The sequence below is a fragment of the Scyliorhinus canicula genome, chromosome 4 (assembly GCF_902713615.1).
Source record: "Scyliorhinus canicula chromosome 4, sScyCan1.1, whole genome shotgun sequence".
NCBI classification, from domain to species: Eukaryota; Metazoa; Chordata; class Chondrichthyes; order Carcharhiniformes; family Scyliorhinidae; genus Scyliorhinus; species Scyliorhinus canicula.
In genome coordinates this window covers 72,401,047-72,417,047 of record NC_052149.1, presented here as the reverse complement: position 1 = coordinate 72,417,047, position 16,001 = coordinate 72,401,047, and the positions used below count along the sequence as shown (strand labels likewise).

General features: G+C 50.1%; 1 protein-coding gene across 6 annotated transcripts in view; it reads left to right on the top strand.

Moving 5' to 3' along the window:
• sgip1a (SH3GL interacting endocytic adaptor 1a) overlaps nucleotides 1-16,001 on the top strand; it is a 282,072-nt gene that overhangs the window by 86,857 nt on the left and 179,214 nt on the right. For all 6 annotated transcript variants that reach the window (XR_005460343.1, XM_038794456.1, XM_038794455.1 and 3 more), the window contains exon 3: nucleotides 628-691. Coding sequence is in view for 5 of the 6 variants with exons in the window: in XM_038794456.1 (XP_038650384.1) it covers nucleotides 628-691 (64 nt within the window). In the remaining variant the exon portion in view is untranslated. The remainder of the gene's footprint in view (nucleotides 1-627; nucleotides 692-16,001) is intronic.

Genomic DNA, 16,001 nt, shown 5'->3' with positions numbered 1-16,001 from the left:
GTAGCTCTGCATCCTTTGTGGAAAATGGCAACCAGAACGGTACACGGTACTCTTAAGTGAGTAACCAAGGTTCAGTGCAGATTGGGCATAACTTCTTATTTTTCAATTCTATCCCTTTTTTAAAAAATAAACCTAGTGCTTTAAATTGTGAGGTTTTCTATTCCTTACCGTTCTCCAGTGCACACGTGTGGACATCAAGTGAGGGCTTGTTGAACTTGGCAGTGATGGTCTCACAGCCAAGTAGATTGCAGTTCTGTTCACTTAGACAACGCTCTTGATGAGTGTGGAGTTTCTGGTTATGAAAAATGATAATACCTCTGTAAAAGAAACAATTTTCGAGAGAAACAGTTTGTTCTTTTTGATTTCCAGATGTGGATAATCATATAAATATTATCATGGATTCACTATTTTTAATCAGACCTATAATGTGCATGAACAATGAACCAGACCTTAAGCTTGTATAGCACCTTCTCACTAAATGTTGCTCTTTTATTTTGACTGAAAGCACATTCCCGTTGATTTTTCGAACATTTAGACTTTATTAATACTATCCCACTTACAAATGGTTCTGTTACTTGACTGATCTTTAATCTCAGACTAAGAAACTTTATTTTTTTATCTGAACAGGATTGAAAAAGCGAACAAGGAAGGCTTTTGGTATACGGAAGAAAGAAAAAGACACTGATTCAACGTAAGTTCAGTTAAAATAATTTCCTCCTCAAAGATGTACTTGATATGTTGTGTGGTAATCAAAGGGCTGCTGTTGGCTTTATCTGTCAGTGGACAATTGTCCCAATCAGTTGAAGAGCATAATGAATATGAAATGTAGTAATGAAAGTTCCTAAACTTCAGTCCGGATACAAGTATCAGTCGAACACCAGATGACTTCAATGGTTCTTTTATTCACCGCGGGCCTGCACCAGTGTAACTGTGGGTTACAGCAAGTGAAGGCAATTTTCTTTCAGTTACAGTTAATTATATACTTGTATAAAACCCCTCAAACCCCTCCTTCATACATTTACTTCTTTGTCTCAATAGTCACACAGTTAATTCATTAGTTTAAAAAAAAAAAAATTTTATTCAAAATTTCATAAAATAACAACAAAAAGTAATTTTTTTTTACAAAGAACAGAAAAAAGAAAAAACAGTTACCCCCCCCCCCCCCCCCCCCCACCACCCGTGTATACGTAGAGAAAGAAATAAATCCGCGCCCGCCATTAGCATAGAGCAACTATGGCTGCTGGCCTTTTCCTGTCGTTCTGCCAGGAAATCCAGAAATGGCTACCGCCTCCTGAAAAACCCCTGCGCTGATCCCCTTAGGGCAAATTTCACCTTCTCTAGTTTAAGAAACCCTGCCATATCGTTGATCCAGGCCTCCACGCTTGGGGCCTCGCATCCCTCCACTGAAGAAGAATCCTCTGCTGGGCTACTAGGGACGCAAAGGCCAGAACACCGGCCTCTTTCGCCTCCTGCACTCCCGGCTCCACTGCAACCCCAAAGATTGCGAGCCCCCAGCCCGGATTGATCCTGGATCCTACCACCTTCGACACCGTCCTCGCTACGCCCTTCCAAAATTCCCCCAGCGCTGGGCATGCCCAGAACATATGGGCATGATTTTCTGGGCTCCCTGAGCACCTGATACACCTGTCCTCATTCCCGAAGAACCGACTCATCCTTGTCCCCTTCATGTGAGCCCTATGCAGCACCTTAAACTGTATGAGGCCAAGCCTCGCACAAGAAGAGGAGGAGTTCACCCTCCCCAGGGCCTCCGCCCATGTCCCCTACTCTATGTCCTCACCCAGCTCCTCCTCCCATTTACCCTTCAGCTCCTCGACCGAGGCCTCATCCATCTCCTGCATCACCAGGTACGCTGCCGAGATCCTCCCCTCACCAACCCACACCCCCAAGAGCACCCTGTTCTGGATCCCACGCGGCGGCAGCAGAGGAAACTCCGCCACCTGCCGCCTGACAAACGCCCTTACCTGCATGTACCTGAAAGCGCTCCCCGGGGGAGCCTGAACTTCCCCTCCAACGCACCCAGGCTCGCAAACTTCCCGTCTACAAACAGGTCCCTCAATCTCCTGATACCTGCCCTGTGCCAACTCAGAAACCCGCCATCAATTCTCCCTGGGTAAAACTGGTGGTTGCCCCGTATCAGGGTCCCCATCGAGGCCCCCTCCTCCCCCCTGTGCCGTCTCCATTGCCCCCAAATTTTGAGGGTAGCCGCCACCACCGGACTCGTGGTATACCTCGTTGGAGAGAGCGGCAGCGGCGCCGTTACCAGCACCTCTAGGCTCGTGCCCACACAGGACGCCATCTCCACTCTCTTCCATGCTGCCCCCTCCCCCTCCATCACCCATTTACGCACCATCGCTGCATTGGCAGCCCAGTAGTACCCACAGAGGTTGGGCAGCGCCAGCCCCCCCTGTCCCTGCCCCACTCCAAGAACACCCTTCTCACCCTCGGGGTCCTGTGTGCCCACACAAACCCCGTAATGCTCGTATTAAACCGCCTGAAAAAGGCCTTCGGGATAAGGATGGGGAGGCACTGGAACTGGAACAGAAACCTCGGGAGCACCGTCATTTTGACTGACTGTACCCTACCCGCCAGAGACAGCGGCAACATGTCCCACCTCTTAAACTCCTCCTCCATTTACTCCACCAGCCTCGTGAGGTTAAGCTTATGCAAGGCCCCCCAGCTCCTGGCCACCTGAACCCCCAAGTACCTGAAGCTCCTCTCCGCCCTTTTTAGTAGGAGCTTACCAATCCCCCCCCTCCTGGTCCCCTGGGTGTACCACAAACATCTCGCTCTTCCCCAAGTTCAGCTTGTATCCTGAGAAATCCCCAAATTCCCGGAGAATCCCCATCACCTCCGGCATTCCCCCCCACCGGTTCCGCCACATACAACAATAGGTCATCCGCATAGAGCGACACTCGGTGCTCCTCCCCACCCTGGACCAGCCCCCTCCAACTCCCCGACTCCCTCAGCGCCATCGTCAGGGGTTCAATTGCCAGCGCAAAGAGCAGAGGGGACAAGGGACACCCCTGCCTCGTCCCTCGGAATAGCCAAAAAACTCCGACCTCCTCCTATTCGTGGCCACGCTCGCCATCGGGGCCTCATACAACAGCCTCACCCAACTAACAAACCCCTTCCCAAACCCGAACTTTTCCAACACTTCCCACAAGTATCCCCACTCAACCCTATCAAAGGCCTTCTCCGCGTCCAACGCCACCACAATCTCCGCCTCCCCTTCTGTTGCCGGCATCATTATAACGTTCAAGAGCCTCCCCTTCACAAACTCCGTTTGATCTTCGTGGATAACCTGCGGCACACAGTCCTCTATCCTCACGGCCAAGATCTTTGCCAACAGTTGGCGTCCACATTCAAAAGTGAGATTGGCCTGTATGACCCACACTGCAGGGGATCCTTGTCCTGCTTAAGAATCAGGGAGATCAGCGCCCGAGACATCATCGGGGGCAAAGCCCCCCCTTCCCTTACCTCGTTAAAAGTCCTAACCAACAGCGGACCCAACAGGTCTGCATACTTCCTGTAAAATTCAGCCAGGAACCCATCCGGACCTGGCGCCTTCCCCGACTGCATGCTCCCTATCCCTTTGACCAGCTCCTCCAGCTCAACCGGCGCCCCCAGTCCCTCCACCTGTCCCTCCTCCACCCTCGGGAATCTCAGCCTGTCCAAAAAGCGCCCCATCCCCCCCTCCTCTGCCGGGGGTTCGGACCGATACAGTTTCTCATAAAAGTCCCTGAAGACCCCATTAATGTCTACCCCCCCTTCGCACCACACTTCCTCCCCGATCCTTAACTCCAATCTCCCTAGCCGCAACCCGCTTACGGAGTGGTGTGCCAGCATCCTGCTCGCCTTCTCCCCATATTCATACACCGCACCCTGTGCCTTCCTCCACTGAGCTTCCGCCTTTCTGGTGGTCAACAAGTCGAACTCAGCCCGGAGGCTGCACCGCTCACTGAGCAATCCCTCCTCCGGGGCCTCCGCGTATCTCCTGTCCACCCTCACCATCTCCCCTACCAATCTCTCCCTCTCTCTCTTCTCCCTTCTCTCCCTGTGGGCTTGAATGGAGATCAACCCCCCCCAACCACCACCTTCAGCGCCTCCCAGATCGTCCCCACTCGGACCTCCCCATTGTCATTGGCCTCCAGCTACCTCTCAATGCATCCTCGAACCCGTCCTCCCACTTCCTCATCCACCAGCAGCCCCACCTACAAGCGCCAAAGCGGGCGCTGGTCCCTCTCCTCCCCCAGCCCGAGGTCCACCAGTGTGGGGCATGGTCGGAAATGGCTATAGCCGAATACTCAACATCCTCCACCCTCGCAATCAGCGCCCTACTCATAACGAAAAAATCAATCCAGGAATAGGCCTTATGCACATGGGAGAAATATGAAAATTCCCTGGCCCTCGGCCTCGCAAACCTCCAAGGATCCACCCCTCCGATCTGGTCGATAAATCACCTCAACACCTTAGCCGCCGCAGGCCTACTCCCCGTCCTGGAACTGGATCGATCCAGTGGCGGATCCAGCACCGTGTTGAAATCCCCCCCCCCATTATCAGACCCCCCGCCTCCAAGTCTGGAATCCGGCCCAACATGCGCCGCATGAAACCCGCATCGTCCTAATTTGGGGCGTATATAGTAACCAGCACCACCCGCTCCCCTTGCAGCTTGCCACTCACCATCACATACCTCCCGCCACTGTCTGCCACCACATTTGACGCCTCAAACGACACCCTCTTCCTCACCAGGATCGCCACCCCCCCTATTTTCTGCATCCAGCCCCGAATGAAACACTTGGCTCACCCATCCCTTCCTCAATCTAACCTGATCCGCCACCTTCAGGTGCGTCTCCTGGAGCATGGCCACATCCGCCTTCAGCCCCTATAGGTGCGCAAACGTTCGGGCCCGTTTGACCGGCCCATTCAGTCCCCTCACATTCCAGGTGATCAGCCGGATCAGGGGACCGCCTGCCCCCCTCCCCTGTCGGCTAGCCATCACCCTTCCGCCACGTGCCCGCGCCCCCCGCTCAGCCCGTTCCCCACAGCACAGCAACAGACCCCCATCCCGACCCCCTCTACATGCTCCAGCTCTGCCTTGGCCATTCCAGCAGCAACCCAGTAGCCCCCCTCCCCCCCTCCCCCCAAGCTGCGTAACCCCTTCCATTGTACTTCCATAAGTCAGCCGACTCCTGCTGACCCCGGCTGCTCCCGCCACCCCAATTACACCCCCCCCCAGTGCAACACAACCACCTCCCCAGTGCCGGCTCCGCCCACTGCTCCTCCAGTGCGGGAGAAAAGCCCGCGCTTCCATCCCAAGCCCTGCCACCCGACCCAAAACGCGGGAAAAGACGGGCACATGACCCAATAGGACCGCGAAGCCCACCCAAACTCTCAACCAGTGAACAAAATACAGACCCCAAACATGACAAAACACCCAAATAAACAGATAACAGTCCCAAACAAGCAGAGAAAAAAAAGCAGAATAGCAAAAACAGATCATCCAATAGAACCGATAAAGCGAAAGGATACCTAGGAGGGCAAAGCCTCCGGGCTGTATACAGCATTCCTCAGTCCTCAGTTCAAGTCCAGCTTCTCTGCCTGAACAAAAGTCCAGGCTTCCTCCGGGGAGTCAAAATATAGCTGCCGATCTTTATACGTGACCCACAGGCGTGCCGGCTGTAACAAGCCAAACTTGACCCCCTTCTTGTGAAGCACTGCCTTTGCCCGGTTAAAGCCAGCCCTTCTCTTCGCCACCTCCGCACTCCAGTCCTGGTATATCCTGACCTCCGCATTCTCCCACTTTCTACTCTCCTTCTTCGCCCAACGCAGCACACACTTGCGGTCGACAAAGTGGTGAAAACGGACCAGCACCGCCCGAGGCGGCTCGTTTGGCCTGGGTTTCCTCAGCAGCACCCGATGGGCACCCTCCAGCTCCAAAGGCCCCTGGAACGACCTCGCACCCATTAGCGTGTTCAGCATCATGGCCACATAGGCCCCCAAATCCGAACCTTCCAACCCCTCTGGGAGGCCCAGGATCCGCAGGTTCTTCCGACGGGCCCGGTTCTCCATCTCCTCCATCCTCGCCGACCACTTCTTATGGAGCGCCTCGTGCGATTCCGCCTTCACTGCCAGGCCCGGGAGTTCATCTTCGCCCTCCGAGGCCTTTTGCAGAAGCTCTCAGATCTCCGCACCCTGAGCTGTCTGGGTCGCCATAAGCTTGTCCAGGGAGGCCTTAAACGGCTCCAGAATCTCTACCTTCAGCTCCTTAAAGGAGTGCTGAAGCAGCTCCTGCTGTTCTCGCGCCCACTGCTGCCACGCTACTGCTGCTTCCCCGCCCGCCGCCATCTTGCTTCTTCTGCCTCGCACTTTTCTCTGCTCCAAAGCCCATTTTTTGACCGCTCCGCTCCTAGTCCAGGCCATCCACCGGCGGAGAGTCGTAGAGAGAATGTTCCCACACGGGGAAAAGCCCAATCAGCACCGCTACGGGCCCTTAAAAGAGCCCAAAAGATCGAAAAAAGCGGGAGCTACCGAATGTGCGGCTTAGCTCCGCATCACATAGTTACATAGCGTAGCAATTTTTTATCTTCAGAAGGAGTAACCCATTCCCCAGCTGTGTCTCGTTATTGCAGACAGTCACAGCCAGGATCGCGATAAGGCCGTACCAAGCCGAACATAGAAGCAATTCATCTCACAAGGCACATACATATTTTACACAAACCTTGACATTCCATTTCCCATCAAGCTCTGATTCTATCTCGAGCCAAACTCTCAGTAAAGGGGGACAGCTGTACATTTGACAATGTCTTTTAGTCACCTTTTTGCATGCTGTTATATACTGTGACTGGAGGTAGCTTGATTGGAGATTTTGATACTTTACTAACATAAGTTCCACCTTGTTGTCTTGAATGGGTTTGGTTCTTGTGGGCAATTTACCTCAATTTTTTAACACTGAAAGCTCACTGGATCTAAAACCCATGACCTCACAGCAGAATCAAAGTTACACCTGGCTTCTTCAACGCCGTCAGTAGTCAGGGTATGTAACCAGCTTTTTGTAGCAATGCTGGGACAATTTATCCCACTTTATTATTCAATTTAATTATGATACAGAAATTAGGTTTTTCCCATGACAGGAATGTTTCTGTCATCAGTAGATTGTTGTGTGGTGTTTGGACAATTAAGTTGCTGCTTCATGCTGTGCAACTTTGTGAGGATGTGTAGGTAGGCTCTTAGGTTTTTAGGTCTCACAGACAGAGGGATTTTTAAAATTCTCCCCAGTGGAAACAGGACTGTATTACCTGATAATAGTAGGATATTGTCATAAAAACCCATCTCGCTCACTGGTATATTTAGGCAAGGAAATCTGCCATCAGATTGGCTTACATGGGGGAGGGGGTTGAGCAGCCCCTGACTGCCGTTGCGGAGACCGCCCCGGCACCATTGCCGTAGTAGATTCTACGATTGCCGGAGAAATGGCGGACCAGCATCGGAGCAGTGTCGCGGGATTCCCCCCTCCCCTCCCCCTCCCACCCCGACGATTCTCTGATCCGGCGCGGAATTAGAGAATCCCGCCCAGGGTGTTCAAAAAAGGGGACGGATTCTCTATTCCCGCGGCAGAGTGTCTCCGCTGTCGTAAACTCCGTCGCGTTTTACGATGGTGTGAACAGGTCGTTGCCAGGACTCATTTGGGCCCCTACAGGGGGCCAGCAAGACGCTGGAGCGGTTTGCGCCGCTCCAGCTGCCGATCCTGGTGCGAACTATGCGCCGCGGGATCCGCGATGCATTGCGCAGGCCGGAGAATAGCGGGGGGCTGCGTAGAGCGGCCCGCGACTGATGCTACCCCAACCATGCCGGTGCTAATGGCGCCGATTCTCCGCTCTGCAGAGAATCTGTTGCCGGCATCGGAGCGGCGGTGTGCGGTCGCGGGAATTCTCCGGCCCGGCCCAGGGCTGGGAGAATCCCACCCTGGGTGTTCAAAAATGGGTGTAAAGATAAGCCCAGCAATTATAAGCCAGTCAGTTGAACTTCAATGGCAGGGAAGCTTGTAGAATTGATAATTCCATTCAATATTAATTGTCCCTTGGCAAATGCGAGATAATCAAGGAAAACCAGCATGAATTTATTTACATGTTAAACTAACTTGCTGAAATTTTTTGATGTGACAGAGAAGGTTGAAGACGGCAATTCTGTTGATGCGGTGTACATAAACTTCCAAAAGACATTTGATAATGTACTGCTCAAGAGACCCGTGAGCAAAGTTATAGCTGATGGAATAAAGGAATTGTAGCAACATGGATGTGAAATTAGTTGAGTGGCAGGAAACAGTAGTGGTTAATGGATGTTTTTCAGACTGGAGGGAGGTTCCTCAGGAGTGAGTATTAGAATAAAGAAAAATACTGCAGATGCTGGAAATCTGAAATTAAACAACAAAATGGCAGCACGGTAGCATGGTGGTTAGCATAAATGCTTCACAGCTCCAGGGTCCCAGGTTCGATTCCTGGCTGGGTCACTGTCTGTGTGGAGTCTGCACGTCCTCCCCGTGTGTGCGTGGGTTTCCTCCAGGTGCTCCGGTTTCCTCCCACAGTCCAAAGATGTGCGGGTTAGGTGGATTGGCCATTCTAAATTGCCCGTAGTGTCCTAAAAAGGTAAGGTTAAGGGGGGGTTGTTGGGTTACGGGTATAGGGTGGATACGTGGGTTTGAGTAGGGTGATCATTGCTCGGCACAACATCGAGGGCCGAAGGGCCTGTTCTGTGCTGTACTGTTCTATGTTCTATGTCTATGTTCTAAATGCTGAATAAACTCAGCAGGTCTGCAGCAGCTGTGGAGAGTGAAGAGTCAGTGTTGGAACCCTTGCTCTTCCTGATATATATTTATGACTGGGCACCATTTCAAAATTTGCAAATGATTCAAAACCTGGAAGCATTGTGAAATGTGTGGAGGATAGTGTAAAACTTCAAAGGATGTAAACAAGTCGGTGGAATGAATCGACAAGTAGCCGATGAAATTCAATGCGGAGAGCAGTGAAGCCATTCATTTTGGTTGGAAGATTGTGGAGAACCTACATAAAGTAAAGGGTACAATTCTGTAGAGGGTACATGAGCAGAGGGACACGACTCATTGAATGTGGTGGGACAGGCTGCGAGGGTGGTTAATAAAGTATACAGCAGGACATTCCAAGCTCTGGGGTTGCGAGGTGGGATTTTGGAGTTGCAAGCTCTGAGGCAGCAATGTTGGCCGTGGAGCTCAGACTGATTTCTAACAGCTTGACGCCCCTTCAAATACTTGTTTTCTCTTGTTGGTGGGTGTGGGCTAATGGCTGAACTCTGCTGCCTGATTGCTGCTGCAAAAAATGCCTATGAGTAGGTAGATGTTCGTTCACAGTTAACCCATGTTGCCCACCTCTTCCCCACCCCCTCCCTGATCAAGAAATAAAATGAAACAAAATTTCTCCCCTTCCCGTCCTCCATGCAACAGCTGAATCTCCCCCTCCTTCTTTACAATCATACAATCTCTACAGAACAGTCGGAGGCCATTTGGCCCATCGAGTCTGCGTCGACTCTCTGAAAGAGCACCCGACCGTGGGTCACTCCCCTGCCCTATCCCCATAACCCCACCGAACCTGTACCTCACTGCACACTGAGGGGCAATTTTAGCACGGCCAATTCACCTAACCTTTGGATTGTGGGGAGGAAACGCATGCAGACATGGGGAGAAAGTGCAAACTCCACACACAGTTACCCAAGGCCGGGACTGAACCTGGGCCCCTGGCGCCCTTGAGGCTGCAGTGCTCATCACTATGACACCATGCTGCCCATTTACCTCCCTTCTCCCACATCGCCCCTCTGCCCTCCTCACTGAACAACTCTCATACCCCCCTAAAGTTTCACTCTGGGGTCACATGAAGTCTGAGCCATTAAAACAGAGTATTACCAGGAAATTGTTTGGGAAGCAAAAACAGAAAATGCTGGACAATCTCAGCAGGACTGACAGGATCTGTTGAGAGAGAACAGCGCTAACATTTCGAGTCTGGATGACTCATTGTCAAAGCTGTCAAATGTTTAGGAAGCACTGGCATACCGCATTCTTGGCTTTATTAATAGGGGCATAGAATACAAAAGCAAGGAATTCATGTTAAGCCTGTTTAGAACACTGGTTCAGCTTCAACTGAAGTATTGCATCCAGTCTGGGCGTTACACTTTAGGAAAGATATGAAGGCATTGGACAGCGTACCGAAAAGAGTCACGGGAATGATTCCAAGGATGAAGTGCTTCAGTTATATAGATAGATTGTAGAAGTTAGAACTGTTTTCCTTGGAGAAGAGAAGGTTGAGAGGAGATTTGATAGAGGTATTCAAATTCATGAGGCGTCTGGACAGAGTCGATTGAGGAAAACTGGTCAGATTGATGGAAGGGTCAAGAACCAGCAAGTGGTTAAGATCTGGAATACACAGAGTGTGATGGTGGCATGTTCAATTGGGAAATCCAAGAGGATTAATGTCTGTATAGGAAGAATGTACAGAGCTGTTGAGAAAAGGCAGTGGCACTAGGTAATTTGTTGTTATGGAGAGCTGCGCAGACATAGAGCTCAAGTAGGTGACTCACCATGTCCTTCTCAAGAGCTATTGGGTACGGGCAACAAATGTTGGCCTTCCGAAAAATGTCTACATCCCATGAAAGAATAAAAACAAATGTTTAGGTGCTTAGGGAGCATCAATTGAGATTATGTTAGGTGACTCACTTAGACCTGGCCCACAACACTACTACCCGACACCCCCCCATACCGAAGAAAGTAGTGAACATTTTGAGAGGAGTGGGATGGTAATTGAAAGGAAACTTGGGAAATTCTAAGTGCCTGTATTACCAAAGAACAAAGAACAAAGAAAAGTACAGCACAGGAACAGGCCCTTTGGCCCTCTAAGCCTGTGCCGACCATGCTGCCCGTCTAAACTAAAACCTTCTACACTTCCTGGGTCTGTATCCCTCTATTCCCATCCTATTCATGTATTTGTCAAGATACCCCTTAAATGTCACTATCGTCCCTGCTTCCACCACCTCCTCTGGCAGCGAGTTCCAGGCACCCACTACCCTCTGTGTAAAAAAAAAAAACTTGCCTCGTACATCTCTAAACCTTGCCCTTCGCACCTTACACCTATGCCTCCTAGTAATTGACCCCTCTACCCTGGGAAAAAGCCTCTGACTATCCACTCTGTCTATGCCCCTCATAATTTTGTAGACCTCTATCAGGTCACCCCTCAACTCTATCAGTCCAGTGAGAACAAACCAAGTTTATTCTTTTTTTAAAAATAATTTTTATTGAATTTTTTTGAAAAATGTATAGCAACAGAGCAATAATAATAATAACAATAATAAACACCCCCCGGCACCCATAACAACGCATATAACGAACCCCTCCATCCCCCCCCCCCAAACCCAATAAACAAAATAAATGAACAATAATAAAATTAACTTAAACAATACCCACCCCCCCCCCCTCCCCCCCGGGTTGCTGCTGACCTAGTTCTTTATCGTTGAGCCAGAAAGTCGAGGAAAGGCTGCCACCTCCTAAAGAACCCTTGTACCCACCCCCTCAGGGCGAATTTGACCTTCTCCAGCTTAATGAATCCCGCCATGTCATTGATCCAGGTCTCCACGCTTGGGGGTCTCGCATCTTTCCATTGCAACAAGATCCTCTGCCGGGCTACAAGGGACGCAAAGGCCAAAACACCGGCCTCTTTCGCCTCCTGCACTCCCGGCTCCACCCCATCCCCAAATATCGCGAGTCCCCAGCCTGGCTTGACCCTGGACCCTACCACCCTCGACACCGTCCTCGCCACCCCCTTCCAGAATTCCCCCAGTGCCGGGCATGCCCAAAACATATGGCCATGATTTGCTGGGCTCCCTGAACACCTAATGCACCTGTCCTCACCCCCAAAAAACCTGCTCATCCTCATCCCGGACATATGAGCCCTGTGCAGTACCTTGAACTGGATGAGGCTAAGCCTCGCACATGAAGAGGAGGAGTTCACCCTCTCCAGGGCGTCCGCCCATGTCCCCTCCTCAATCTGCTCCCCCAGCTCCACTTCCCACTTAGCCTTCAGCTCCTCTACCGACGCCTCCGCCACCTCCTGCATCACCTGGTAGATGTACAAACCAAGTTTATTCAACTGCTCCTCATAGCTAATGCCCTCCATACCAGGCAACATCCTGATAAATCTCTTCTGCACCCTCTCAAAAGCCTCCACATCCTTCTGGTAGTGTGGTGACCAGAATTGAACACTATACTGCAAGTGTGGCCTAACTAAGGTTCTATACACCTGCAACATGACTTGCCAATTCTTGTACTCAACACCCTGGCCAATGAAGGCAAGCATGCCGTATGCCTTCTTGACTACTTTCTCCACCTGTGTTGCCCCTTTCAGTGACCTGTGGACCTGTACACCTAGATCTGTCTGACTTTCAATACACTTGAGGGTTCTACCATTCACTGTATATTCCCTACCTGCATTAGACCTTCCAAAATGCATTACCTCACATTTGTCTAGATTAAACTCCATCTGCCATCTCTAAATCCTGCTGTATCCTCTGACAGTCCTCATCGCTATCTGCAATTCCACCAACCTTTGTGTCATCCGCAAACTTACTAATCAGACCAGTTACATTTTCCTCCAAATCATTTATATATACTATGAACAGCAAAGGTCCCAGCACTGATCCCTGCGGAACACCACTAATCACAGCCTCCAATTAGAAAAGCACCCTTCCATTGCTACTCTCTGCCTTCTATGACCTAGCCAGTTCTGTATCCATCTTGCCAGCTCACCCCTGATCCCGTGTGACTTCACCTTTTGTTCCAGTCTACCATGAGGGACCTTGTCAAAGGCCTTACTAAAGTCCATATAGACAACATCCACTGCCCTACCTGCATCAATCATCTTTGTGACCTCTTCGAAAAACTCTATCAAGTTAGTGAGACACGATCTCCCCTTCACAAAACCATGCTGCCTCTCACTAATACGTCCATTTGCTTCCAAATGGGAGTAGATCCTGTCTCGAAGAATTCTCTCCAGTAATTTTTCTACCACTGACGTAAGACTCACTGGCCTGTAGTTCCCTGGATTATCCTTGCTACCCTTCTTAAACAAAGGAACACCATTGGCTATTCTCCAGTCCTCTGGGACATCACCTGAAGACAGTGAGAATCCAAAGACCGTTAAGGCCTCAGCAATTTTCTCTCTAGCCTCCTTCAGTATTCTGGGGTAGATCCCATCAGGCCCTGCGGACTTATCTACCTAAATATTTTTCAAGACATCCAATACCTCGTCTTTTTGGATCTCAATGTGACCCAGGCTATCTACACACCCTTCTCCAGACTCAATATCCACCAATTCCTTCTCCTGATGCAAAGTATTCATTTAATTAGTACCTCTCCCATTTCCTCTGGATCCACACAGATTCCCTTGCCTATCCTTCAGTGGGCCAACCCTTTCCCTGGCTACCATCTTGCTTTTTATGTACGTGTAAAAAGCCTTGGGATTTTCCTTAACCCTATTTGCCAATTACTTTTCGTGACTCCTTCTAGCCCTCCTGACCCCATGCTTAAGTTCCTTCCTACTTTCCTTATATTCCACACAGGCTTCGTCTGTTCCCAGCCTTCTAGCCCTGACTAATGCCTCCTTTTTCTTTTTGACGAGACCAACAATATCTCTCGTTATCCAAGGTTCCCGAAATTTGCTGTATTTATCCTTCTTCCGCACAGGAACATGCTGGTCCTGAATTCCTTTCAACTGATATTTGAAAGCCTCCCACATGTCAGATGTTGATTTACCCTCAAACATCCGCCCCAATCGAAGTTCTTCAGTTTCCGCCTAATATTGTTATAATTAGCCTTCCTCCAATTTAGCACATTCACCCTAGAACCACTCTTATCCTTGTCCACCAATACTTTAAAACTTACTGAATTGTGGTCACTGTTCCCAAAATGCTCCCCTACTGAAACGTCTACCACCTGGCCGGGCTCATTCCCCAATACCAGATCCAGTACAGCCCCTTCCCTAATTGGACTATCTACATATTGTTTTAAGAAGCCCTCCTAGATGCTCCTTACAAACTCTGCCCCGTCTAAGCCCCTAGCACTAAGTGAGTCCCAGTCAATATTGGGGAAGTTAAAGTCTCCCATCACAACAACTCTGTTGTTTTACTCGTTTCCAAAATCTGTCTACCTATCTGTTCCTCTATTTCCCGCTGGCTGTTGGAAGGCCTGTAGTAATCCCCCAACATTGTGATTGCATCCTTATTCCTGATCTCTACCCATATAGCCTCGCTGCCCTCTGAGGTGTCCTCCCGTCGTACAGCTGTGATATTCTCCCTAACCAGTAGCGCAACTCTGCCACCCCTTTACATCCCCCTCTATCCTGCCTGAAACACTAAATCCTGGAACGTTTAGCTGCCAATCCTGTCCTTCCCTCAACCAGGTCTCTGTAACGGCAATAACATCATAGTTCCAATTACTAATCCAAGCTCTTAAGTTCATCTGCCTTACCTGTTATACTTCTTGCATTAAAACATATGCACTTCAGGCCACCAGACCCGCTGTTTTCAGCAACATCTCCCTGTCTGCTCTTCCTCAGAGCCATACTGGCCCTATTCCCTAGTTCTCCTTTAGTGCTTTCACCTTCTTCTGACCTATTGCTCCGGTTCCCACCCCCGCCATACTAGTTTAAAACCTCCCGTGTGACACTAGCAAAGTTTGCGGCCAGGATATTTATGCCTCTCCAGTTTAGATGCAACCCGTCCTTATTACACAGGTCACACCTGCCCCGGAAGAGCTCCCAGTGGTCCAGATAACGGAAACTCTCTCTCCTACACCAGCTGTTTAGCCAAGTGTTTAGCTGCTCTATCTTCCTATTTCTAGCCTCACTGGCACGTGGCACAGGGAGTAATCCCAAGATTACAACCCTAGAGGTCCTTTCTTTTAACTTTCTGCCTAGTTCCCTGAACTCCTGCTGCAGGACCTCATGCCCCTTCCTGCCTATGTTGTTAGTACCAATATGTACAACGACCTCTGCCTGTTTGCCCTCCCCCTTCAGGATGCCCGCTACCCATTCGGAGACATCCTGGACCCTGGCACCAAGGAGGCAACGTACCATCCTGGAGTGTCTTTCACGCCCACAGAAGCGCCTATCTGTGCCCCTGACTATAGAGTCTCCTCTGACTATTACTCTTCTGTGCTTTGACCCTCCCTGCTGAACATTAGAGCCAGCCGTGGTGCCACTGCTCTGGCTGCTGCTCTTTCCCCCTGATAGGCTATCCCCCCCGATAGTATCCAAAGGCGAAGCTTATAGAGAAAGAGAAAAAGTGCTGATCTGAAAGTTACAGAGGAGAAGGCTTTGGAAATCAACCGAGCGAGGTCATGAAAATAACCACCGAGGCAGGCTTTGGAAAAGCGCTCTGAACAAATGTCCCTAAGAGAAGAAACATTTTGTTGGAAATGCAAGTGTTGCGTTTGTCTACCTGTGTTAGTGGGATGAGAGATGTATGATTATATTGTTATTTAATGGGAATTAGTGTGTTAAGGTTAAGTAATCTGTTAATCTTAGATTTGAAGTTTAAAAGTTACCTTTGTGAGTCTGCCGACTTGCCCGCCTATTGTTCGTGTCCTTGTTCATGCATATTTGGCTATGTTCTGGAGGAGAGCCACCTGACGTGCGTCTGCTCAGCACATTACCGTCACCCAGAAGTCCCTTGAAAACAGACTTGAGGCCTAATTTTCACCTTTCAATGGTGGTCGCAGGCAACAGGTGGTAACAAATTGGCCGCCTTCCCTGGCTTCAGTGGGAAGGAAGGTCCAGCGGGATGTCGAACATAAAGCTGATCCACTATTATTCCATTTTATCGCCAGTGTTGACAGGTAAAATTAGCCCTTTGGCTGCAAATTGTAGGCCCAATTAATGAGTAAAATATGGCTGTGGAGTTAAATCAGACAA